The sequence below is a fragment of the Belonocnema kinseyi genome, chromosome 6 (genome assembly GCF_010883055.1).
Source record: "Belonocnema kinseyi isolate 2016_QV_RU_SX_M_011 chromosome 6, B_treatae_v1, whole genome shotgun sequence".
NCBI lineage: Eukaryota > Metazoa > Arthropoda > Insecta > Hymenoptera > Cynipidae > Belonocnema > Belonocnema kinseyi.
Genome location: NC_046662.1, coordinates 114,539,839 through 114,567,379, shown reverse-complemented (window position 1 = coordinate 114,567,379; position 27,541 = coordinate 114,539,839). Strand labels below are relative to the sequence as shown.

The following is a 27,541-nucleotide window of genomic DNA, read 5'->3' as shown; positions in this document are numbered from 1 at the left end:
TTTTTCAAACTAAAAAATCATTTTCAATTTTCTTAGCAATCACAACAATTTTTGTTATTCTTTTTAAATATTTTACAATTCTTAAAAGCTTTTTTTTTTAATCAGCAAAAATCTACATCGTGTTTCAAATAATTTCAAATAATTTCAATTTTTAAATTAATTTTGAATATTATTCTAAATTAAAATTGTAGCGTTCAAACTTAAAATTTAGCTCATTACAATTTTAACAATTCAAGACTTCCTATTTCGAACCACTCTGTTCAAATTTGTATAGTTTTTAATAGTTGTTTATAATGGCATGTCCCAGATCTGAATTATATATTTTTTTTCAAAAAATCTCTGATCCAATTCAGAAATACATACAATTGCTTTGAAAAATTTCCTGTTCCAATTCAAATTTCAGGATGAAATTGGAAAATTCAAAATTTTAAATCTGAAAATGATTTTTTTGAGGTGGACATTTTTTGATTTTTAAACTTTTAAAACTGAAGATTAACCAATTTTTAATTCAGAAATATTTCATTAAACGCTCAATAATTCATATGTATAAAACACAAACTGTTAACACCTTTTAATTTTACAATTTTTTAAATTAAATTATTTTAAAATACGAAATTATCATTTTTAAATTTTTATGACTTTAACATTTTAGAGATTTCTGGTTAAAAAATACAAATTACGCTATTATTTTTAAGGTTCAAAATGATAATAATTCAAAAAAATTTCAGTTCGTAACATTAAAAATTGAACTATTAAATTAATTTTTTAACTAAAATCTTTTAAAAATAAAAGTTACATTGTTTTTATTTTAAGTTGTTCCAGATTAATATTTTTGCACTGTTATTTAGAGATAAAAAATTTTGTTTGCCAATTGAAAATGTTAGGAAAGAACTTACTATCAAATAATCTAATTTTCAACTAAAAAAAAAAAATAGAATAACAAATCTCCAACAAATTAATTACATTTTCAACTAAAATGATAAATCTTCAACAAAAAAAGTTTGAATTTTTAATGAAAAACTGTTGAAATCATCCAAAAAGATATTAATTTTACACAAGAGTTGACTTTTCAGTCAATAAGGATTTTTTTTAAATTGTTGAATTTCAAAGCCAAAAAGATGAGTTTTTTACAAAACAGTGTAAACTTATTTTTAAATGGAATACTTCAAGAACTTATGGTTAAAAAATATAAACTTACTTTCAATGCTTTGAATTGAAAAATAAATAAAGAAATTTTTTAATGTTAAAGACTGAATCATTTTGTTCAATAAAAATAGATTAATTACAATTCTTTTTTAATTGGAAACTTTTTAAATTATAAATTGAATTCGTTTATTTTAAGTCGCTTTATATTAGTAGTATTAATATTTATATAATTTATATTTTTTACATGAAATAACATAACCTCAAAATATACGCATATCAAGAGGCGCGCGATCTATTCAAATCATGAGAATTGTCAGCATCGAAATCTGGAAATATTAAGGGCATGTGACACAGCTAAATACCTACATTGCCGACCACACTTTTTCAGTTTACTGAATGTTTTTTTGAACCTAAGAACTTTTTATGTGAATAAAATATCGAGCTGATACTTTGGGAAATGTATCAGAGTACAATAAAGTACGTTTAGGTACTGCATTTTGGTAGGAATTTCACTGAAAATTATTTCGTCTTTTTTCTGAATCTCAACATTTTTTGAACGTTCGAACTTTTTTTATATATAAAATATCGGTCTCAAACTTGGAGAAATGCAAGAGCCGAAAGAAAACTACGTTTAAGTACAAAGCTTAATAAGCCTCGTCTAGTGGCCGCCAGGTTTCGTATTTTCGTGTACAACGTTACCGGCTGATGCCGTTGGAATTGATTGTTAAAATATATTTTTTTACATCTTTTATTATTAAGCTTTGTACTTAATCGTAGTTTTCTTTCGGCTCTTGCATTTCTCCAAGTTTGAGACCGATATTTTATTTATAAAAAAAGTTCGAACGTTCAAAAAATGTTGAGGTTCGGAAAAAAGATGAAATAATTTTCAGTGAAATTCCTACCAAAATGCAGAACCTAAACGTACTTTATTGTACTCTAATACATCTTCCAAAGTTTCAGCTCGATATTTTATTTACAAAAAAAGTTCTTAGATTCAAAAAAACATTCAGTGGACTGAAAAAGTGAGGTTGGTAATATAGGCATTTAACTGTGTCACATGCCCTTAAAATCCTAATCTCCTGAATTTATTTCAAAGCAGTTAGCAGATAGATATATAAATAGAATCGCCGAAGTGCTCCGACCGGCAATCGTGCACCTTCGAATACAACATAAGTCTGCAGGAATTGCAAATGACGTGGGGAACCCATTTTGTTTCTTGGTGTAGCAATTTACGGTTAAAACACTTTTCGTAAAGACTTTTCACTTCCTCGTCGATTGATTTTAGCAAACTGCTCACTTCATATTTACTGCAAATGTAGCAGGATGAATCTGAACTATTCTTGCAGGCTTGCGATTGAGAAATGCTCGCGGTTTTTTCCTTGTAGCATGAGACTGTACACCAATTAAGTGATCCATTGATGAAGAGCTACGGTTGCATGATGACGACATCGGAGAGCCCGCTTTCCCACCCTGACCAGACGCGGATACTGGGGTTTTTCCCTGCATCGTAATGTACCTGTGTGCCATGAGGGCATGAACGCCGTTTACCCAGGGACTCAGCCAATCTGGATCCGTTGCCCACCGTCACCACGTGGAGGTGCCCTGGTTACAGACACATGCGAATAATGCTAGCAAAAAGCGGTTACGAAACTCCAGACATTTACTGCTATTAATGTCAAATTATGAAAGTACGCAAGAACAGGGTTGCCAGCGTAATCGGTTAGGTTAGGTCAAGTTTTGTAATGTATAATGTAATGTAATGTAGTAATTTGTAAAAATATAATAATGTAATTTGCTACTGGGAAAATATGCTTCCAGAGCTTTGCGTGTAGTTCAATAAATTTCTGTTAATTCAGGTTATGTGAGGTCAGGTTCTGTTGGGTAAAGTAATGTTAAATAATTTGATATCAGACAGGGGTTGATCCTTCACAGTTGTCGACATGTTTTTAAAGTGAAAATTTGCATCACTGGCATTATTTTGAAATTTATTTGCCTCAGTGCATGATTTTTCGTCATTTTTTGAGGTTATGGCTCAACCATGACGTGATGAGTGATTTTTGATACCGAATTTGAATTCAGCACACCAAGATCCATACGAATACGTGTGTCTTGTTACCAGATCCGCACACTTTTTTTGTGTGGCTGTGTAATTGTTCACAAATAAATGTTTTCGACATTAATAATACTAAATAATTAAAAAGTGCCAATAATAATAAAAATACGTGGTAACATAAATTCAAAATAGCATTAGCGCTTTTAAATAAAAATAATTTTTAATTTGATACTACTTTAAACTACATTCAATTTTTCAAGTAAAAACTGCTGAAATTGTAGAATTTTTTAGTTCTTATTACATTTAAGAAAAATTTTAATTGATTCCTCAAATTTTCTAAAATAAAAAAATTAATTTTTCCTCATTTTACCGTTCAAAATGTAAAATTATAAACCTTTAAAAGTGAATTATTCGAAAACAAAGTTTTTAAATAAAAAGTAATGTTTAATTTTTAATAGCAAAGTTTTGAAAAGGTCTCTAGCAACAGACGGCGAAACATTCTTTGTGTTGATATTAACAGATTGTTAAAATGGTAATTTATTTATTTTTTGTATATCTGTTAGATACAATAATTTAATCAACTATTTAAGTCCATTTGACAATTTTTGAAACTTTTAATATTGAAAAATTTGTTATTATAGATTTAAACATTTATTTTTTTTTTTCATATTAGGTAATATAAACCCAAGGACGCATGAATTTGTTTCTACTTTTTAATATTTTACATTGCTTTATTGTGATATAATTTTGTATGTGATTATAACAATTATATAATTAATATATACTTTAGATAAATTTAAGTCTGAATTTCAAAATTTAATTTTGAATTACTTATAAACAAAACAATTTTTAGGGAATTTAAATTGTGAGTATAAAAAATTACAATTGCATTGAATATTTTGTTTAACATTATTAAAGTAACGAAAACTAAACATTAATTATTTTATTCCATAATTCTCAATTTTAGCGCGAAGTTTCGAATAGAAATAAGTGTCAAATCAGGTAAAGGGTTTTGATTAAGTGTTTTAAACGCACTCATACTTTTCTGTAACTGATATGAATAGTACCTTACGATGTATTGTATATTATAAAAATATAGTTATATCTACTTCTAGCCTAAGACCGAAGGATGTGGAATCACTCGCGAAGATTTGGCAGAAGCGTTAGCTCCATGTTTATGTGCGATTCCTGAATTTGCTGAGTTTTGTCTACCACTCTTGGTAGAAAAAATTGGCTCTAATTTTAAAGTAGCCAAATTAGATTCATTGAACGTGTTGTCTCAAGGAGCTGTTACCTTCGGAGTAAAAGGTTTGGAGCCACATTTACGAGAAATCTGGCAAGCTTTGCAACGAGAGATTATGCAGAATGATGATTGCGTAGTGAGAAGCTTCGCTTTAAGGACAACGACATCATTAATGAAAGTTTTGAAGGAAGACAAAGTCGCATGTTGCAATTTTGTTGATGAAATCATTGCAAATGCAAAATGGACGATGTGCAACGCACGGACTAGTGTCATTAAAAATGCAAAGGAACTTTTGAAAGCTGTAGCGATGTCGAGTGAAGAAATGTGTGCACAAGTGATTCGCGCTGTTTTACCCTTGTGCCTTTTACAGTATACTTCCAAGAATAATTTAGAAGAGAAATTGTTTTTAATGGACACTTTCAATAGCTTCATTCTTATTGCATCTGAGTATGGACTTTCAATCAAAAGTGAGTTTCTTACTAAATCTATGAAGTTACTAATATTTCGCTTATTCTTGATTAAATTATAATTTCAAATATCCCAGAGTTAGCGTTGACAGATGTACCATCATTCTACTTAGAAGAATTAAATACCAAAGTTCCTGAAGTCCAAACCAAAGTGTTACAAGGACTCATTGCGCAGAGGGAATATTTAAACGAAACGCAACGTGTGACGCTCTACGAAAAAGTCTTGAATGAAATTGAAACCGGCTGTGACAATGCGTTAGCAGCTTTTCATGTTTGTCTGTATAGCTTTGCTGAATCTTATCCCATTGAGGTCCTAAAAACAATCAACAGCAGATTCAACATAAACGACCGTGAGTGAATACTGAACATAGTAACTGTAGACTCAAAATCTTCTTTGCTAATAATAAATACTAAGAAATATATCGTCTATCTAGGTATTTAAGTTCATGAGGTAATGTTTTAAAGATAAAATTATGGATTACTTAAGTAAGACCTGATTTGCGTCAAGGTTCTGCTCCGCGGACCCACCAAGTTAACACTCCTTCCAAACTATTGATAGTTAGACATAATAATTACCTACGTATAATTAAAATAATTCGAGTATAAAAAATTAAAAAATAATAACTTTAAACATTTTGCATGTAAATTTCCTTATTGATACGAAATGAATTGGAAAGATTAAGAAACCCCGCAAAAGTTTAAAGTTAGCTAATTCACTTCATTTGATTCGCCCTGTCTCAATTCATGTAAGTGCTTCTCAGTTCGTTTAAGTGAATCAGAAAACGGGATTCACGTATATTAAAAAATGTTAACTGTAAATTTTAAAGATATGGAAAAACGAACATAGTTGCTTATGCGAAAGAAAAAGATTTGAAGAAGGAAGTAAAAATTAGGACAATGAAGCAGTATGTGTGTATGACAGTAAAGATTTTGTTTAAAAAAACGAATCCTGTCTTGGTCAGTGCATTCAATTAGGCCAAAAGTGCCTCATCCACAAATTCTAATAAATGAGATTATTTGTCGAAAAAATTTAAAAAATTGTAATACATATCCAGAGGAATCGATTTTTTTCATACGGAATTACTATGAATTAGGTATTTTCGCTCCAATCACCAGCTAACTTCACTTCGTTGCTTACTGAGGGGAAACAATGGACCAAATGCATGGGATTCGGTCCATTTTTGCCTTATTTTGCTAATATATTCGTTAAAACTAATTTTTTCTATATAAGTATATTTAAAAATAGTTTTTATTTGTTAAGAACTATTTAATAGTATTATTAAATGATAGTAATTATATTATTATTACGAAGATAAGACAAAAATAAAGTTTTGTCCCATGCATTTGGTACATTGTTTTTCTCTCAGCAGTGAACAAAGTGAAGTTAGCTGGTAATTTAATTGAAAATACCTAATTAGGTATTTTCACTTCATCCACCAGCTGGCTTCACTTCGTTAAATGCTAAGGGGAAAACAGTTGATCAAATGCATCGGAATCGGTTAATTTTTGCTGTATTTTACTAATATCTTCATAAAAACGATTTTTTCTGTTTAAGTGTATTTGAAAAATAGTTTTTATTTTTTAAGAACAATTTAATGAAATATTAAAATAATAATAATTATTATTATTTATTACGAAGATATTACAAAAATAAAGTTTTTTCCATGCATGAAGTGAAGTTAGCTGGATATTTAATTGAAAATACCTAATAGAGCATTCTCATTTGTGACGTCACGCACTCCGAGCGGCCCTCGGGGGAATAACAGCCTCCAGATGCCCCTATAGTTTGCATGTATTCCCGAAGTTTAAAAAAATCATTTTTGTTTTTTCTAAATGCAGAGTGAATATTTGGGAGCATTTTCGGGAGATGTCAAGACCCGATATATCCAAAAATTGAAAAAAAAATCGAAACTTTGATCCATATGCTCTTAGAGATAAAGATTTTAGTGAAAATTTAAGTTTGGTCCCCTCGGTGACAATAGTGGATATAGTGTCATATTTTATTTAATCTCACAGTTGTTACACTACAAAAAAAGTGAAAGCATATAAAAATTTAGAAGCTTAAGTTTTATGAAACTGGGTTTGTGGTGAAAGTGAAGTGCAAGCAGTTCCATGATACTGTTCTGTTTCTGAGTTAGACTAGTGTAACAATATAGTATTTTTAGTTTTAAGTTAATATTTTTATATATAACATTTTTTTTCAATGAGTATGAAAATTAAAATTAAGGAATATTCGTGTGAAGTGTTGTATCCATTTCAATTTAAGTTACCAAATTCCATTGCTGACGTAAAATGCGATATCAGTTTAGAGATTCTTAGGGTAGGAGCAGCCTATTCCTAGAGCGATCTGCTCGCAGGGTTAAAAAGCTCAAGTGACATTATTAAAATTTTTAACATTGCATTCCACTTTCCCAGTTTAATGCTAATAAGTGGTATTTTCACAAAAATCTATAAAAAAATATTTTTTCTATGAGAAATACCGAAAATGCACGCCTCAAAAAACTGTACGAAAATTCAAGACTTTTCTTGATATAAAAAACCACAAAATACAAATTAAAAAAATCCCTACCTTATGGTAACAAATTTGTCATTTTGCCTGACTAAGAAGATTAATTTCCTACCAAAAAAAAAAGTTTTGAAACGAAATACACGTGATTTGAAAAATGACATCATCAGTAGGACGTCTGTTATTTTGGCGATGTCGGAATTTTTTTCAACTTAAATAAAGAAAATCGTGCAAACTGTAAGAAGAACCTTAGGGTTAAAAAATAGATTTTCAGATTTTTGATGATATTGATAGGTGCAAAATCACCCTTTCTTATTAAAAAAGAATTAAATTTTTATCCGTCAATTTGGATTTGTTATTGAGATTCAAAGGGAAGAATGAATCACCTATAAGGTCCCTTCTCTTGTGGAATGTTACATGTGTGTGTGTGTGTGTGTGTGTGTGTGTGTGTGTGTGTGTGTGTGTGTGTGTGTGTGTGTGTGTGTGTGTGTAAGCGAACCATGTACGTTATCGAATTTTCGGCACCTGTTGACAAAAATATCATAGTCAAGTAGAATGGATAGGGGGATATAGAAGGTCGCGACGGAAGAGAGGGGAGTGGAGAGGGGCCTGATTGAGAGGGTAAGGGAGGTATATAATCACATATGCAGATGACATAGTGCTGTTCAGCAATGAGCGAAGAGGCTTTAAAGGAGATGATGAAAAGGTTGAGAAGATACTTGGACAAAAAAAGATTAGACTTGAATGTGGACAAGTCGGAGATAATGGTGTTCAGGGGAAGAGGATGTGGTGATGAGCCAGGTGTGGAGGCTGGTAAAGGGGCTGTTCGCAGATGATTTTGTAAGGAGAATAAAATTTTTCGATTCGCTAGTGATGAGTGTCTCATTTTATGGAGTAGAGAAGTGGGGGTGGAAGGTATGTGGGGGGGGGGTAAATAGAATACAGCAGAGATATATAAAGAGGACACTGGGGTTGGAAAAGAATACGCTGGACTATATTGTCAAGAGGGAGACAGGAAAATGAGTTTAGGGATTATAATGGGCAGTTGAGCGAGTAAATATGAGAAGAAATTGTTGGAAGAGGGGGGATGTGAGCTGGTTAGGTAGTGTTGGTGGGAGAAGGACAACATACGTAGGTTTGGAAAGATGGAGTGGAAAGGGAAACGTATTATATAAGGAATCGTTTGCAAGTGGATGAAGTGAGAACGATGCACGAGGAAGGAAGGAGAGTACATGAGGTGGTTAAGAGAAACAGCATAGAGAGAGGGAAGGAAGCAATTGCCAAAATTGACTAAAATTAAAAAATTATTCGCGAAAGAAATTTGAAAAGGTAAGCAATTTCATATTGCACTACCCATTGAAGGAGAAATTGAATATTATCTTACAGAAACATTGAAAAATATAAAACTAAGCATATTCTCCTTACAAAATTTAGCAGAAAAATTAAAATAATTTATTATAACAGGATTAGACGCATACATACAATTCAATACATACAATTCAGCTTACAAAGCCAATTAAAATAATTAGTTCACGTCAAAGCGAAAAGCCTGATGGTTATTACTGATGCACCCGTTACAATGTTCGACAAAATTTGTATGGGTATAGTTAGTCCACTTCCTAAAACAACATCTGGCAATATAAACATTTTGACCATCCAGGATAATTTCACAAAATATTCATTAACCATATCCCTTCCAAATCAGCAAGCTAGTACTATAGCCAACACCTTTATTAAAAGACTTATTTGCATTTATGGTTCGCCAAAAGGAATATTAACAGACCATGGAAAAAATGTTAATCATTTATTTAGAAGATCAGCGAAAAGATTCAGAATAAGACCATTTAAAACCAGCACTTTCATCCACAATCAAAACGGATCTCTTAAAAGATCTCATCATTCACTATCAGAGTATCTTAAACAATTTGTGAATACAAATTCTTAATGGGACGAGTGGTCAGAACTAACAACATTTTCTTATAGCATAAGAGTACATAAAGGCACAAAATGAACTCTATATGAGCTAGGCTTGGGAAACAATAAAATTAATAACAAGACTACATGAAAAACGGACTGAATCGAGACAAAACCTAATAACAACCAAAGAAATGTCTAGAATCTATTAAGAAAAAAATATCAACCCTAAACATTTTTAGATATGAGATGAAGTATTATTACTAGAAGGAGAAAAATTAAAAAAAAAATCAATAATCAATATTCAGGCCCTTATCATGTACTCAAAATTGTAGGAAGAGAAAATGTAAAAATAAAAATAGTCAACACATTAAAAGTTGTACACATAAATAGGGTTAAGATCTCTCACGTGGATAGTCGAACACAAACAAAAAATACAAGCAAAAAAATCTTCAATAATATTTTTTCTCACATAAAATTACGGATTCAATTAGAAAAATATAAATATTACTTAAGTGAAGAATACTGAATAACCATGTGAATAAAGAAATAATATTTTGTTTAAATTAAAAAGAGCCACTAATTAATCATTCAACGCAAGACAAATCAAATATTTATAAGATACGATGACTTTAAAATAATTTAATTCCCTTCCTCTTTCATTGATTAATTTCTTACAGATTAGGAAGTTCTATCCCTTTCAAAACATATAATCGTTGATGCTAATCCATGTATGCATTTATCTTCTAGGATCCAGCCATCGAGAACATGCCATGCAAACAGCAAATTTGTTATATATCCGCAAAAAAAAAAATCTTCGCTAAAATTCTTTTATCTCTATAGTATCTACACTAACAATACGCAGAAAACTTCTGAACCCATACAGAAAGTAACTTTTACTCAAAATATTATTTAATCTCTTTGACATTAAATGCTATTTTACAATACATATTTGATATTTTCTTTGCGTAAGTAAAAACAATTTCTCTACTTATGAGAAACCACATTAGAAGGTTCATTATTTATTAGCATAAACGGAATAATGAACGTTTTTTTACAAAGCAGGCAAATAAAGATAAAAACCTCGTTATAAATTTGCTGCAGGCGAAATTTTTTATATAAAAAAATAGACTGAAAATAATTTTAACGGTGTGTTTCCAATGTAAAATAAAGTTAATAAATACTCTATCTCCTGCGAATATGTGTCGGGATTGCATACAAGAAGACGTAGACCAAAAGGTGCCTGTTTTGCTTGGATATGACATAGAAATATCAAATAATTATCAACGCCTAATCAATTGCAATCTTTACAAGTTTATACGAAAATACGAAGATGTGCTTTTAAATAGTTTATATCTCATATAATCACGACTACATACAAAAAACGGCTTAAATTTGCCTTTAATAACTAACACAGCTTCTTTGTATAACTGCAATATGAAACACGTCCTTCCTACGTTATGTGAAACCTTGTAGAACCTGTTTCAGTCATGAATTTTGTAAAAAACAATTATACATAGGAATGTTATTACAAAATTTTCAAAGATAAGCGAAATAACAAAACAACGTTGTGGCTGAAATTTTACCGCGATTTCACTGAAAGCGGGTGCAATTTTCCAGATTAGCATCCGCTCCCGGCGAAATCCTGCGGTTGTCCTTATGACAAATTTCTAATTATACATACATATATATATATAGGTAGGTAGGTAGGTAGGTAGGTAGGTAGGTAGGTAGGTAGGTAGGTAGGTAGGTAGGTGGGTAGGTGGGTAGGTGGGTAGGTGGGTAGGTGGGTAGGTGGGTAGGTGGGTATGTGGGTAGGTGGGTAGATGGGTAGATGGGTAGATAGGTCGATCCACATTACTTCAGAGACTTAGGTCACGGGCCAATGCACCATAGCGGCGCTCTCCGTCCAAAATGCACTACGCTCAGTCGCAACTCGTTTCGGAATCTACTTTAGACTTTCTTCTTGAAGGTCGAAGGCGGACGCCGTGCTGCCAGGTTTTGACAGACTGACGACTTATGTCCTTCTTCGCCGCACCGCCAGCAAATTTTGCTCCGGTCTTCTCCTTCACAGTCTCGGGCTATGTGTCCAAACTCGTGGCAGCGGTAGCACCGGGTTTCCGCAGTTAATGCTTTCCCCTGGCAACTCACCCATCCCACCTTTAATCTACCCACTTTCTCCAATCTGGCAGCTGGCGCATCGTCCAACTCTATGAAGGCTTGGATGCAGCCTCTGAGGCTCCTTTTGGTGAGGTTTATTTTTGGGGAACTACCAACGTGTTCCCCGAGTAAATCCTTAAGTGCTTTCTGCACATCTTTCACTTCGGTCGTTTCAACCAGGTCTCGGACTAACACTTTTGTTCTTGGGATTAGGTGCCTAATGCCACCTTTATTCCCCAACACTCCCTTTAGAGCGTCGCCAAAGCTGACTCTCTCTTCTGGTTTGGCTCTCACTTCGAGGAGAACTTCCCCTGCCTTGGTCTGTCGGATGTTCTTGACATCGACACCAAGTTCCTCGGGCTTGACAGACGTCTGTACATCTTTCAGGATGCTCGCATACGTCTGTCCAGGGGCGGGCCTGATGATAAGAGCCTCGCCGCGAGTTCTCCTCTTTTTTTCTTCTTCCACCTGCATTGGGATTGCTGGCCACGGCAACTTTGCGAGAAGCAGCAGCTTCCTCCTTCTTCTTTTTCTCCTCCTTCTTTCGTCTTCGTCGGCTTTCGACCTGGACAAAGCCTCCTGGCTCTCTCGCTTGTGGTTGCTTTTCAGGAGCAACCTTCACAACTTTCTCCTGTTGTTTCGGAGTATCACTTTTCATTTGGTGCTTCGCTAAGAGCTTCTCGGAACTAGCGCTGACTTTGTCAAGCTGCTGACGGAGGTACTCGATCTCACGTAGCAGCTTTTCGTCAGCCACAGCTCTAGAGTAACCGCCAACCCGTCTGACCCACGTAGCGATTTTCTTGAAGCCTACCAGCTTCACCTCATATATCAAATTATCTTTGATATCGCATAGGTCCTTTTTTGGCTTATACGCTGTCGACAGGACTTTCTCCAGCTTGAACACTTCTTCAGTAACACGCTCTATAAAGTCAATGCACTCCACTGCCTTCAAAGGCAACGCTGTGCTTTCCTCTTCGGAGCTGCTGTCTGGCCTCTTTCTCATAGCCCTATGCCTTTCTTCGCCAAGCGAATGTGTCCTTGTTCTGGGCGGTGTCCTGCTCATAGAGTCCATAGCCGCCAGAACTTCCATCTCCTCCACCGACAAGTTGTGCGATTGCCCCCCCCCCCCCAAATCCGCGGGGCCGGCGTCGACTACCGGGGCTTGCACCCGATTGGAATCGACGGTGAGATCTTTCCTCACTTGGGGTATATTTGTTTTATCAACACCCTTCATTTTTAGTTTGATTTCGGGGTTCTTTCCCCTAGATGTTCCTCTTAGTCCCTCTCCTCTTCCTTCTTTGCCTGCCTGGCTTGGGAGGCCCTATCAGTAGCTACGCTACCGCCAGCATAGCCGCCGAAGTCATTAGAGGAGAGATCAAGCCCTACCGCGACGACAACGCGGGAACACCTTTAGGTAGGGGATAGATCGATAGATAGATAGATAGATAGATAGATAGATAGGGACCGTCCATAAAAGACGTCCGCAGCTAAAAGGGGGGGGGGGGTTGACGAAGCAAAATGTGACCTAGTGTAGTAAAAACGGTGAAATGTTCATGCACTAACCACATTCGAATCTTGGGGACCGCGAGCCCAATATATGCATATCACGTGTATATACATAATATACATACACGCCAGATGCACACATGGGCGCATAGTCCACAAGATACGAAGGTGAGTGTGAGACTTACCAAACGGCACCTACCCACTAAAACCTTAACTCCTTACCTACACACTTCGCATCGGAAACCGCCTCAGCATTACTTCAATGCGAGTGTTGTCTTTTTTATTTATTCATCTCTTGTTTCTTTCAAGTCTCTATGCTCTTTTTCTTTCGTGCCAATTATAGTTTTTATTGTGTCTTCTGTAATTGTCCACCCCTCAGTCGATTCTAAGAGTGTGGTCATCATATTGTCTGGCGTAAAATTTTTACCTGTCTTATTTTTAAAAGCCTGTCTCTTATCTTTCCATCTTATACAACTAAATAGTGTGTGGCTTACGTCGTCAGTACCGTTGCAGTAGTGACATGTTTCGGTATCCCATCTGTTCCTTATATGGAGGTATGTCATGAAGCAACCATGACCTGAGAGTGCCTGCGATAATTCATAATTCACCTGGCCTTGTTTTCTGTGGACCCAGTTTCTCAGGTTCGGTATCAGCCTCCAGGTCCAGTGCCCATGCTTTCCATTGGTCCACTTTTCCTGCCACCTTTCAAGCAGGTTTTCTCGTGCTTCGTCTGAGTTCAGGCCATTATATGTATCTGCTCTTTCTTGTGCTAGGAGCTCAATTGGGGCAATTCCCGCCATCACTCCTATACCTTCTGCAGAGGTCGTACGATATCCGCTGCATACTCTGATTCCCATGACTTTTTGGATTCTTGTTAATTTCTTCAGCATTTCTTTGTTTTGCAGAGCTGTGTACCAAACTGGTGCTGCATATAGTAGCTGGGAGTGGACCACGCTTACTAGGATTTTTCTCTTCGATGCCCTTGGCCCTCTGATGTTTGGCATTAATCCAGCTAGTGCTGTCATTATTTTCTCGGCTTTACACGATGTTGCGTTTACGTGGTCGCCGAATGTCCACTTGGTGTCAATCCATACTCCTAGCTGTTTTAGAGCTTTGCTTCGAGAGACTTCAACGCCTTGTACCTTGAAGGTTATCTGGCATAATTTCCTTTTTCACATTAGTAGAACAGCTTCAGTCTTTTCCGTGGTTATTTTTAGCTTATTTGACTCCATCCATCTTATCACTCTTTGAATGGCTACGTCTGCTCTTTGCATTATAATGCTTTGGTTAGGCGCAACGACTACCAGCGCGACGCCGTCAGCAAAACCTATTAGTTTAACTCCTGTGGACAGTTCTAGCCTTAGGAGACCGTCATACTGTATATTCCATAGGGTGGGGCCTAGAACTGATCCTTGTAGAACGCCAATATTTACCACCCTTTCCTTCTCTTTCCCTTCGGTATCCATTAATATTGCCCTATCAGTGAAGTAGGACGCTACGAGACTGATTAGGTGTTCATCGATTCCTCTTCTCCTCAATTCATCGAGGATAACCTGCCATGATACGCTATTAAAAGCGTTTCTGACATCAATAGTGATGACTGCGCATATGCGTCTGCATTGTTTTGAATAGTTAGCTGCCTGCTCAGCTGCTGCTACTACTTCCTTGATGGCGTCTACTGTCTGTCGGCCTTCCCTGAAGCCAAACTGATTTGGTGCTAGACCACCAGTGCGACCCAGGTCTTGGTTCAGCCTGCTCAGTAATAGGTGCCCATACATTTTACCTTCGACATCCAGAAGACAGATTGGCCTAAACGAACCAGGTTTTTCTACCGGTTTATTGCCTTTTTTCGCCAAAACTAGCCTCGCACTTTTCCATATCTTCGGGAACTCTGCTCTAACCGCTAACATATTGTAAGTTCTGAGGACATATCCCGGCCTGGTTTGAGCTACCTGTTTGATCACTTCAGGTGGTATTCTGCCTGGGCCTGGAGCTTTATTCGTTTCGATTTTCTGACTAGCCATTTTGAGTTCTTCCTTTGTAAAGTCAGTAAATTTTGTCGACATCTCACGGTTGAATATTACGGGTTCGTGGGTTGGAAAGAGGTGCTTTGTCACATTCTCTACTGTATGCGTGGTCATAGCGGGCCTGGGTGGGTTTCCCAGAAGTTTTTTCCTGATAATTTGGTACCCTTTTCCCCATATATCCCTGTCGACTTCGTCGCATACTAATAGCCAGCTATTGTTTTTCGAAGCTTTTATGGCTCCCTGGAGATCTTTTTGTTTCTTTTTGAACGCGATCCACAGATTGTTTTTCTGATACAAGGGTATGCTTTTCTTTTTGGCAATCCTCGTATACTTACGTCTGCTTTGGACGCAGTTTTTGCGAAGTTCTGTTATTTCTTGGTTCCACCAATACATTGGTTGTCCCTTTCTATGCGATGCTACCTTTGGCATGCATTCGTTGCATATATTTTCTAACGTAGCCGAAAAACCTTCTGCTCTTGTCGTACATTCTTTCTCGATTAGGCTGTGTATTGCCTTCAGCTGCTAATCCTGATTTATTTTCCAAAAATTTCAGCCTTTTCCGCGCTGTATCTGTTTCGGCAGCTGCATGTTGTTCTCAATCACAAAGGTTATGTAGTTGTGCTCACTAAGTGACTCCTTGTTGCTGACTTCCCAATGAGTAATCTTATTGCTGATAACTGTTGTAGATAGGGTTAAGTCAAATATTGACCCGTATCCCTGGCGTTCAAAAGTAGGTTTCTTTCCGTTGTTGTTAACAACATGGTCGTGCTGCGCTATCCATTCAGTCACTATTTCACTTCGTTTGTCGGTTTTCTTTATTCCCCATTGTGGCGATTTGGCATTCATGTCTTCCACAATAATTGTTTCTGCCCGGCCTGCCCTGAGAAGGTCACCGATTTCTTGCAGCGTCTCTGCCAGCTCCCTGATGTCTCCCGCCCCTTGTTTGGGGAGACATAGCAGCTGCATATTTTGGCTGCTTGGGTTTCCACATAGGAGAAACCTTTACCTTTTCCATGGCTTTTGATGGGGATTTTTGTGTCAGTTATTCTTATAGCTGTGTCTAGGGCATCATCACATATCCAATCATTGGCTTCTTTCATAACTCCCTTGTTCGATTCGCTGAGGACTACAATACACGCTCCAAGTTCCTTGGCTGTTTGAAGTGCCAGGTCAAGAGCCGGTCTACCCCTATTTGTGTTCTCTTGAAAGATTCTTATCTTGTATTGAAAGAGCACCTGACTTCTCCGACTTGCTCCTGTCTTTTCTTGTGTATCCTCTAGTGCTATTTGACTGGTGGTCCTCTTGCTGACAGAACACGCAGAAAGGTTTGTTGGAGCATTCGGCTGCCTTGTTCCCTTCTTCTCCACATTTTAAGCAGAGCTTGTCTCTATCCGGTCCTTTGCAGACTACTCTTTCATGTCCCTGCTTCCAGAATTTGTTACATCGTATTTATTTTACTCTTTCCATGACCCTGCAGATTGTCCAGCCAATTCTAATTTTGCCTGTCTGCGTTAGCCGGTAGGCATCGCGTTCGTTCATTACAAGCGTCACGTTTCGTCTGTTACCATAGGCTGGTCTGAGTGCTCTTACTTCGAAGTCTTCGACCCTGGCTTCTATAAGTTTGCACACTGCTTTTTGGACTTCATCAATAGTAGTCAGTTCGTCCATGTCTTTGATATATATTATCTTCCTTCGTATGAGAAGAGACGTCTGCAGATCTGGGAGTTTTCTCTTTTAGCTCTCTTTTCAATGCTTCTGCCATCTTTGCTCCATCTTGTACCGTGAGAAGAATTTCACCGTTCCTTGTGCTTTTTACGTCTTTTATGTTTACGCCAAGGTCTTCTGGGTTCACAGCCTGCTTGATCTTTCTCAGCACGTCTGCATAATTTTGCCCCTTCATCTGTACGAGCAGAGCGTCGCTCCTTGTTCTCTTTGGACGTTTACTTTCAGTGTTTTCGTCCAGCGTCTTCACCGTATTTTTTAGTTGAGCGAGGCTTTTAGCGTCCGTGTTTTCTTTTTTTCTGCCCTGGGCTACTTTAAATCTTTAGATTTTCACGGTGCTGTCAGTAAACAGGAATTCTAGCATTCGTACGAATGTAAGTCCCGTGACGTCCTCCATTTCCGGAACGGCAATTTTGTTTTGTTTATTTGTCACCACCTGTTGTTTCATAGATTTTAAGGCCTGGAATATTATCTCATCATTTCCCCCATTTAATGTTTGGTCACTGAGTATTGGGTAATATATGATTCTAGTAATCTGCTTAAAGTTTCCTTCAGCAGCAGGAAACCCTAGGGAGTGTCGCATTTTCGCTGTTTCACCTTCCTTCTTGTTTTGCTGTAGTAGACCTTCCTTGCCACCAAATATTTCTATCGCTTTATTCAGATACTTATTTCTTGACCGGATCTGAACATCACAAGGCAGTATGATCGTGTAGTCATCTGGTGCTTTCCAAATATGTCATTGTCTTATTTTGGTTTTTCCAAAGACTTCTGCGTTTCTTACATTTTCTTACAGTTTCTTACATTGTTTGCATTTGTCTTCGGCGTTCATCCTTCTTGTTTGCAGCAGCTTCATCTGATCTTCATGCATACTACTTATTTGTCTACGAAGCACATTAGGCCTATTAGTGCTTCAGCTATGTGCCTTCTTCTAAGACTATCAAGAATGACTTTCCAAGAGGCACTGTTGAAGGCGTTTTTCACGTCTAGTGTGATTAAGGCACATAAGCGTTTGCATGTTTTTGAATAAGCATCTGCCTCTTCTGCTTTCTTTAATACCTCCCTGATAGCGTCTATTGTTTGACAGCCTTCTCTAAGCCCGTATTGGTTCTTTGTGAGGCCGCCAGAACGTTCGAGTTCGTTCTTAAGTCTTCCAAGTATAAAGTGCTCGTATAGTTTCCCCTCGGCATCTAGCAGGCAAATCGGCCTAAGCGAGCTAGGGTTTCCAATTGGCTTGTTTCCTTTCCTTAGGAGAACAAGCTTTGACCTTTTCCATATTTCAGGAAATTTGCCTTCCGCAATTTGCTTGATCATTTCTAATGGGATGCATCCAGGGCCTGGTGCTTTATTGCTTTTTATTTTAGCACTGGCTAACCTCAGTTAATCCGTGAACAATTGAAAGTTAAGAATCTCACTTTGGATAAACTGCACTGGTTCATGTGTTGGAAATAGGTGTTTACCACCTCTTCTGTGACTTCCATGGTCAGTTTAGGCTTGGGTGGGTATCCCTGAAGTCTTTTTTTAACAATTTGATACCCATTACCCCATATGTCGTTATCTACTTCGTCGCATATAGTAGACCAGCCTCCTTTCTTTGCCACCTTTATGGTTTTCTGCAGATCTTTCTGGCTCTCTGTTAAATTGTTCCAAAGAAGACGCCTCAGTGTAGGGTTGTTCTTCCTTCCGGCTCTTGTATATTTCGTTCTGTTTTGAATGCAGATTTGCCGCAGCTGTGAAATTTCATGGTTCCACCAGTAAATGAGTTGGCGCTATTTGAATTCTTTGAGTTTTGCCATGGAGGCATTGCAGACTCTTCGTGCTACGTTCGAGAATCCCTCGGCTGATGTTGTGATGGGGTCTGCTATTATTCCTTCTAGGGCTCGCCGTTTCTCTTCGATATTGATTTTCTTGGGATTACATCCTCTGTTTGCATTACTTTTACATAGATCACGGGATTTATCTTTGATCAAAAAGGTGATGTAATTATGATCACTGAGGGATTCCTTTTCACTAACTTCCCAGTCAGATATTTTACTTGGAATACCTTCTGTAGCGAGCGTTATGTCAAGGATCAATCCGTAGTTTAACCTTACGAATGTTGGCTTTTCTCCTACGTTACTTACAATGAGATCGAGTTGGGCTATCCATTCAGTAACCACTTCTCCTCTCTTGTCTGTGCAGTTCATACCCCATTGTGGAGATTTAGCATTGAAGTCGCCCACGATTATTGCCTCTTTCAACCTAGCTCTAACTTGGCTACCTAATTGTTCTAGGTACTCCGACAATTCCTCAGTATCCCTATTCGGTGAGGCTGTATCTTGATGGCTGTATCTAGTTCGTTATCATATATCTAATCACTTCTACCTACTATGGCTTTTATATTAGGCTCACATAGTACTAGTAATTGGGCTTCTATGTCTTTATCGGTGGCTAGAGACAAGTCGACGGCAGAGTGACTCCTATTGGTGTTTATTTGTAGAATTCTCATTTCTACTCGTGTGCAGCGATGGTGTCTCGTCCTTCTTCCTTCTTCTTTGCGGCCTCCATGCCTATTTGTTTGGTGTCCCTCTTTTCCACAGCTGAGACAGAAAGGTTTGTTCTTGCAATCAGCTGCTCTGTGGTCTTCCTTTCCGCATTTCATGCACAGTTTGTCTGTCGGGTCCATTGCAATTTGCCCGTGCATGACCATGTCCCCAGCATTTAGGGCAGCTGTTTTCTCATAATCTTTCGATTACTCTGCAGTCCGTCCAACCGATTTTTACTCTGCCACTCGTTAGAAGTTTATCCGCATCGCACTCACGCATTATTAGCGTCACATTTTATTGACTGTTATAGGAAGGTCGTAGGGCTCTAACCTCAAAATCTTGTATTTGGACATTTATTGCTTTCGACACCGCTTCTCTTATCTTATCGGCAGTTGTTACGTCATCCATTCACCTTATGTGAAGAACTTTTTTTCTCCTCAGGAGAGGTAGAGGCTGAGGGGAATTTCTCTGTGATTTCTTTTTTTAGCGCCTCCGCCTTATTGCCAGTATCCTGGACCATCAGTGGAAGATCACCATTTTTGGATCTTCGTATGCCTTTAACGTTCACTCCGACATCTGTGGGGTTTACGTTTTGTTTACCGATTTTTTTGTCTCCTACTCTTGTGCCTGGCTTCTTGTTAAAAGGTCTATACACCTCCAGTTGGATATCAGAGACGCCAAATATAAATTCTAGCATTCGCATGAAGACAATACCCATGACACCATCTATATCTGGAATAACGAGTATTTTCTTATTATTTTGTAGTAGATATTTTTTTGTTTCTTTTAACGACTGGAATAGCAATTTATCATTGCCATCGTGTTCACTAGCGAGTTCATCATGTTGAGGGTAGAGTATGCTCATAGTCAAATATTTAAAGTTCCCTTCCGCATCCGGGAAGCTTAGGGAATGTAGCATCCTTGCTACTTCGCCTGCTTTTTTTCCTTGCACTGTGAGGCCTTCTCTACACCCATATTTTTCTATGGCTGCGTCTATTTTATGGCAATTCGATCAAATACTTACTTTACAGGGCAAAATAATGTCTGCCTCGTGTTGAACTTCCCATATATGGCCTTGCTTAAACTTAGCTTTTTGAAAAACCTTTTCCTCCCAGTCCTCTTCTGTTATTTTTGAAAAGCACTCGAAAGTTTCCTCATGTTTTAGCTCCCTCATGCGTGCCTTAGCTTCTGTACTTCCAAGCATTGCTCACATTTACTAGTGGGATTCTGTTCTGCTTGTAAAATTTGTGTTTGGCGAAGTAGATCCTCCTTCTCTGTCTGTGATTTAATTTCCATAGTCCGAAGTTGCCTACGGAGTTTGTCGTTTTCACCTTCAAGTACTTTCTCTCTCTCTTTCTATTGTCCCATTTGGAGATACTAGAGTGGAGTATTTCCGCTTGGAGAGTCAGAGAGCTGCTTATCTCATCCAATTCCTTTTTGGCATTATACATGGTAGAGATCAAATTTGTCAGATCTCTTGAGAGAGAAAGGATTTCTTCAATCGCTTGCGTTTGACGACTTTCTTCGATATCACCTCCTGTGACTGCTTTTTCTCGCGTGCTTCCTTTTCTCTTTCTTTTAGGAGCATTTGCTTTTGTTAGCTCATCCATAAGACCACCTACTTGGCTGTATTCGGGCAGCGAGAAGGTTCTATTCCTCGGAAGAGTCCTTAAAATTGAGCTTCTCCTCATGAAAGGGTCAGCTTGGTTGTTTCTTTTTTCTGTTTCCGATTCCGTGTTCATTGTCGTGTCCATTGCCTGTTCCGTTAACGTGTTCATTTCTTGCTCCTTAACTTTTGATGTCTCAGAAATATTTGTTACCATAAAGTTTTTTTTCCAGCGCTTCGTGCGTGGAGGGGCGGGCTGAAAAAGCTGGGAACGGGTTTACCCTCGGAGCTCTGTCTGATACATAGATAGATACATCTATATATATATATATATATATATATATATTCATATATATCACGGTCCGATGCGAACTGTGTAGGTAAGAAGTTAAGATTTTAGTGAGTAAGTGCCGTTTGGTAAGTCCCACACTCACCTTCGTTTCTTGTGGACTATGCGCCCATGTGTGCATCTCGCGTGTATGTATATTATGTATATACACGTAATGTGCATATATTGGGCTCGTGGTCCCCAAGGTTCGAATGTGGTTAGTGCATGAGCATTTCACCGTTTTTAATCCTCTAAAAAAAATCTATCTATCTATCTATCTATCTATCTATATATATATCTCACGGTCGTGAGACGTGGTTATGGCTGAAAATTTTCATAATATGAACCTTATTTAATGCGGAACTTTAAATTTTTCTTTTATACTATTTACATTGTGTTACAAGGTACTCGATTTGATTGTTTTCTCATTTTCATCGTTGTTTTGTTATTTCGCTTATTTTTGATAATTTTGTAATAACATTCCTATGTATAATTATTTTTTACAAAATTCATGACTGAAACAGGTTCTACAAGATTTTACATAACGTAGGAAGAACGTGTCTCATATTGCGGTTATACAAAGAAGCTGTGTTAGTTATTAAAGGCAAATTTAAGCCGTTGTTTGTATGTAATTGTGATTATATGAGATATAAACTATTTAAAAGCATATCTTCGTATTTTTGTATAAACTTGTCAAGATTGCAATTGATTAGGCGTTGATAATTATTTCATATTTCTATGTCATATCCAAGCAAAACAGGCACCTTTTGGTCTACGTCTTCTTGTATGCAATCCCGACACATATTCGCAGGAGATAGAGTATGTATTAAGTTTATTGTACATTGCCAACACAGTGGTTAAATTATTTCCAGTCTATTTTTTTATTTAAAACATTTCGCCTGCAGCAAATTTATAACGAGGTTTTTATATTTATTTGCCTGCTTTGTAAAAAAACGTTCATTATTCCGTTTATGCTAATAAATAATGAACCTCCTAATGTGGTTTCTCATAAGTAGAGAAATTGTTTTTACTTACGCAAAGAAAATATCAAATGTGTATTGTAAAATAGCATTTAATGTCAAAGAGTTTAAATAATACTTTCAGAAAAAGTTACTTTCTGTATGGATTCAGAAGTTTTCTGCGTATTGTTAGTGAAGATACTATAGAGATAAAAGAATTTTAGCTAAGTAGTTTTTTATTGTAATATGGAGATGTTCCAAAATAACTTGTCATTTAGAAACTTCCAATTTGGAATATTTTTTTCGTTCTTGAAATGTTAGTAAATAATTGTGATTTAAAACAAATTTAATTTTCCTCAAAGGCTCAAAACAAATTTCTGTTCTATTTTCGATTTCTTGCGGATATATAACAAATGTTCTGTTTGCATGGCGTCCTTGATATATAATATTAATAGGGTAATTATTAATGAATGTCAAGACATGTTCGGTCTCAATGGCTGGATCCTAGAAAATAAATGCATACATGGATTAGTATCAACGATTATATCATTTGAAAGGGATAGTACTTCCTAATCTGTAAGAAATTAATCAATGAAAGAGGAAGGGAATTAAATTATTTTAATGTCATCGTATCTTATAAATATTTAATTTGTCTTTCCTTGAATGCTTAATTAGTGACTCATTTTAATTTAAACAAAATGTTATTTCTTTGCTCATATGGTTATTCTGTATTCTTTGCTAAAGTAATATTTATATTTTTGTAATTGAATCCGTAATTTTGTGTGAGAAAAAATATTACTGAAGATTTTTTTGCTTTATTTTTTGTTTGTTTTCGATTATCCATATGAGAGTTTTCTAAACCCTATTTATATGTACAACTTCTAATGTGTTGTCTATTTTTATTTTTACATTTTCTCTTCCTGCAATTTTGAGTACTTGATAAGGGCCTGAATATTGATTATTGATTTTTTTTTTAAATTTTTCTCCTTCTAGTAATAATACTTCATCTCATATCTAAAAATGTTTAGGGTTGATATTTTTTTCTTAATAGATTCTAGACATTTCTTTGGCTGTTATTAGGTTTTGTCTCGATTCAGTCCGTTTTTCATATAGTCTTGTTATTAATTTTATTGCTTCCCAAGCCTAGCTCATATAGAGTTTATTTTGTGCCTTTATGTACTATTATGCTATAAGAAAATGTTGTTAGTTCTGACCACTCGTCCCATTAAGAATTTGTGTTCACAAATTGTTTAAGGTACTCTGATAGTGAATAATGAGATCTTTTAAGAGATCTGATCTTCTAAATGATCTAAATGATCTAAATGATCTTCTAAATAAATGATGAACATTTTTCCCATGGTCTGTTAATATTTCTTTTGGCGAACCATAAATGCAAATAAGTCTTTTAATAAAGGCGTCGGCTATAGTACTAGCTTGCTTATTTGGAAGGGATATGGTTAATGAATATTTTGTGAAATTATCCTGGATGGTCAAAATGTTTATATTGCCAGATGTTGTTTAAGGAAGTGGACTAACTATACCCATAGAAATTTTGTCGAACACTGTAGCGGGTGCATCAGTAATAACCATCAGGCTTATCGTTTTGACATAAACTAATCATTTTAATTGTCTTTGTAAGCTGAATTTTATGTATTTTTGGATATCTAATTTCCTGCTTTCCCAAAAATGTTTGCGTCTAATTCTGTTATAATAAATTATTTTAATTTTTCTGCTAAATTTTGTAAGGAGAATATGTTTAGTTTTATATTTCTCATTGTTTCTGTAAGATAATATTCATGTTCTCCTTCAATGGGTAATGCAATATGAAATTGTTTACCTTTTCAAATTTCTTTCGCGAATCACTTTTTTAAGTTTCGTCAATTTTGGCAATTGCTTCCCCCCCCCCCCTCTCTCTCACTCTCCATGCCGTTTCTCTTGACCACCTCATGTACTCTCCTTCCTTCCTCGTGCATCGTTCTCACTTCATCCACCTGTAATCAATTAGTTATAAAATAACACTACCTAACCAGCATTTAATTCTACCCAAACAGGAATCTCCTAATCAAAATTGCTATGCTAATTGTTTCCTTAATGCATCTATGTTGAAACCCATTGCGACACTACTTCTAAGTGCCGCCTCCAATTCACCTTTGCGAACATTCGAATGAATATGATTTTTTTTCTTACATTACTCCTGAGGATTTCCTTAAATGTGCAACGGAAGTTAATTCTAATGCGATCGATATGGATGGAATCTCGATAAAAATGATTCGGTTAGCTCTCCCAGTTATTTTCCCAATATTATTAGAGATTCATAATGCATGTCAACAAAGCGGTATTTTTCCAGGTATATGGAATTTCTATCCTTAATGCATTAACAAGAATGGTTGTGGTACTTTTTGACTTTTCTAACGCTTTTAACACAGTGAATTATAGTTTACTCTTACAACAAAATAAATTATTATTCATATTGTCCAATTCGGCAATAAAATGGTTTGCCTCCTATTTTAGTAATCGTTCACAAAGTGTAGAGACTATTAATTCTGTCATTTCTGAATGGGTGTTAGTCGAGAGTGGGGTCCACACTTCTATCTACGCTTTTTAAGTTGTAAATCTCTGGTCTTGGACGTGATCTTAAATTTAGTAAGTACCTTAAATACGCTTATGATTCCAAATTATTATTAAATATTATTGGGCCTTTGGCTTCTTCCTCCTTGAATGTACTCGTTACCTTTCCTCCTTTGAGGGTTGGTAATGTTAATATTATTTTTCTAGATTTGGTCCGGGATTTAGTATACTTGCTCGGCCGCACTCTGTCTTAAAAGAAGCATGTGATGTCTATTTATCAGAAAAAGTACAGAATTCTACAACAATTAAATAAAAGTAAAGACTCTTTACGTACTTTATCTACGATTCTCCTAGTTAAGAATTTGATTTTACCCTTCATTGATTATGGATGTATTGCTTACGATGATATAACTAATGAACCGAATAGGAAGCTAGAACCCTTTTATATACAATTTACTCAAAATTGAATACATTACTCTACGTGGGGAGAGAGCTGGGTTCTTGCCTGTCGTGAATAGAAGACAATTTTTTTTGGGCAGTTTGCTATTTACTATATCTAGAAATGAAGCGCCTCTGTATTTAAGGAAATATTTTATTTTTGTTGATAAAGCCGTCAATAATCCAAATAATTTACTAGAAATTACTCATTAGTAACAGTATTTAGTATTATGTGGACCTCTTAGTACTAATGCAGTTTTGGATCAGCAGTTTTTCTATCTTCGACCGTTGTAAATTTTCATTAAATAAATAAATTACTTAATTAATTAAAATAAATTTAAGTCAAAAACATTCAAGTATATATAAAAAACTTCCTTTTTTTAAATGGCGAAAATAATATTTTTTACAGTTGAAGCCTCATCGATTTTGTGGAGGCGCCAATAATTGATAAAAGTGTCACATTATTGGTGTTAAAAAGAAGGGTTTAGTAAAATCAGGTCTTTGTAATAAGAGTTCTTTACACCATTTATTTTTTAGCGTATCAAATGCCTTTCGTTGAGTTTCTGTCCATTTAAGTTCTACATATTTTTTTGGATAATTTATTCAGTGGAGCTGCAATGTTTAACAAGGCTTCTATGAATCTTCTACATATAATATCTATCAAGTCCTACAGATTCTTTTATGTTTTGAGGTTTCTTGGAATTGTAAAATTTTTTGTTGCTTCTAATTTTCTTAAAAACGTTCTTTAAAACGAGATCAATTTCACGTTAGAAAGTTTCAGGTGCATTCTTTAAAACAAAAAGGTACGCGATCGAACTCATAGTGTCCATGGCGTGTTTAAAAGGCAGTTTGGTAAAAGTCTTTTGGAGTCACTTTTATTTTATGGCAACTACTGGCCAGGTCAAAAACCGAGAAATATTCTGCTTCAAATGCAAAAAATCATTCAAATCAGTAAAGAAAGATACTAACACTTGATATCTTTTTAATCTTGATAAAGTGGCGATAAATATGAAATTTTTTTAACAACAGATTTGAGGAAAAATATGGCAATAAAGGGGAGGGTGGTGCAAGGAAAAGTGCATTATTAAAATTATTTTACACAGTAAAACAAGATTAATTTTATAGTCTATATTTGAATTCGCATTTTTATTTTATTCACTATATTTATTTGAAATTGAAAATAGGTATTAGGATCATAATGTAAAACGCACGCATTCATCTACTCAGGTGTCTTTTGGTTTGTGGTGCTTTTTCATGTAGAAAAGCAGTATTTGATTTCTATCCCACAAAATGCTAACCTAAAAAGATATTTGTCTCCTAGTTCATAATCCTTAGAAAAGTTTGAAGGTCTTTATAAGGGAATCCCATCGTCAGTTGGGGTTCTGACTTCTTCCAGTCATCCTAAAATTAATCAAACAGATTAATTTTTAATGAAACAGTTGAGCTCTTTAACCAAAATGATCCCAAATTCGCCTGAATATATGAATTTTTCACAACAAGAAAAAACGATTTTTTAACAACACAGATGAATTTTCAACAAAAAAGAAAGACTTTATAACAAAATTGCTGAATTTTCAATAAATTAATCAAATTAGCTTCAATTTTCGAGTTGTTTCCTGCATATCCCACTGTTTATTTATTCTCTATTGAAAATAAACTGTCGTATAAAGATTTTTCCAAAAACCCTAGAAATAGGAATATTTTATAACTATTTTATTATTTTTCACATATATTTATGTTATTTTTATTATTTGTGTATTGTCAAAAAATGTTGAAGCTGGTTATTGGATATAATTTGTCTTAAGCTGGACTTGTAGAAGCATTATTTGGCTCAATTTCTATATTGACACAAAAAAAAGATGGAACTATGGAAAATAAAGCATGTCCGAATATTTGTATGATTTTAAACAAAAATCTTGGGAAAAACGTTATCAATATTTCTTTCGTCGTCATGTTGTTTCTTCGATTTCATTCATATCGATTATGGTAGGTATTCGATTGTACTGAACTCAATTTTGAACCAAACGTCATTTGAAACAGAGCAATAAATGTGGTTATATTTTTTGGTGAGATCTGCAAGAATCATTATTATCATTGGCAGAGGTTGACATTCACTAACGACATTTTTTCAAACATATGAGATTTAATTCTTTTAGTTCAGTCAAGTAGGTGACGCTTCTTTGGGCTTTTCATTATTCAGTCAAGCTCATTGCAATTTATTTTTCATGTTTTATTATTTTCACCATAAAAATAAAGAATTTTATCAATGACTTGCTGTAGTAATTGCAAATGAGACTTGGGCAAATTGAATATTCGAAATTTGGAATATTTAGATGTGATAATGTGCAGCAATAATGTACGTGATGTATGAAAGTC

The 27,541-nt window shown here is 35.7% G+C and overlaps 1 protein-coding gene across 2 annotated transcripts in view; it reads left to right on the top strand.

Annotated features, from left to right (window-relative positions):
• LOC117174480 (MMS19 nucleotide excision repair protein homolog) overlaps positions 1–27,541 on the top strand; it is a 185,269-nt gene that overhangs the window by 73,768 nt on the left and 83,960 nt on the right. For both annotated transcript variants that reach the window (XM_033363636.1, XM_033363635.1), the window contains exons 4-5: positions 4,315–4,909; positions 4,987–5,259. In XM_033363636.1, the coding sequence (XP_033219527.1) occupies positions 4,315–4,909; positions 4,987–5,259 (868 nt within the window). The remainder of the gene's footprint in view (positions 1–4,314; positions 4,910–4,986; positions 5,260–27,541) is intronic.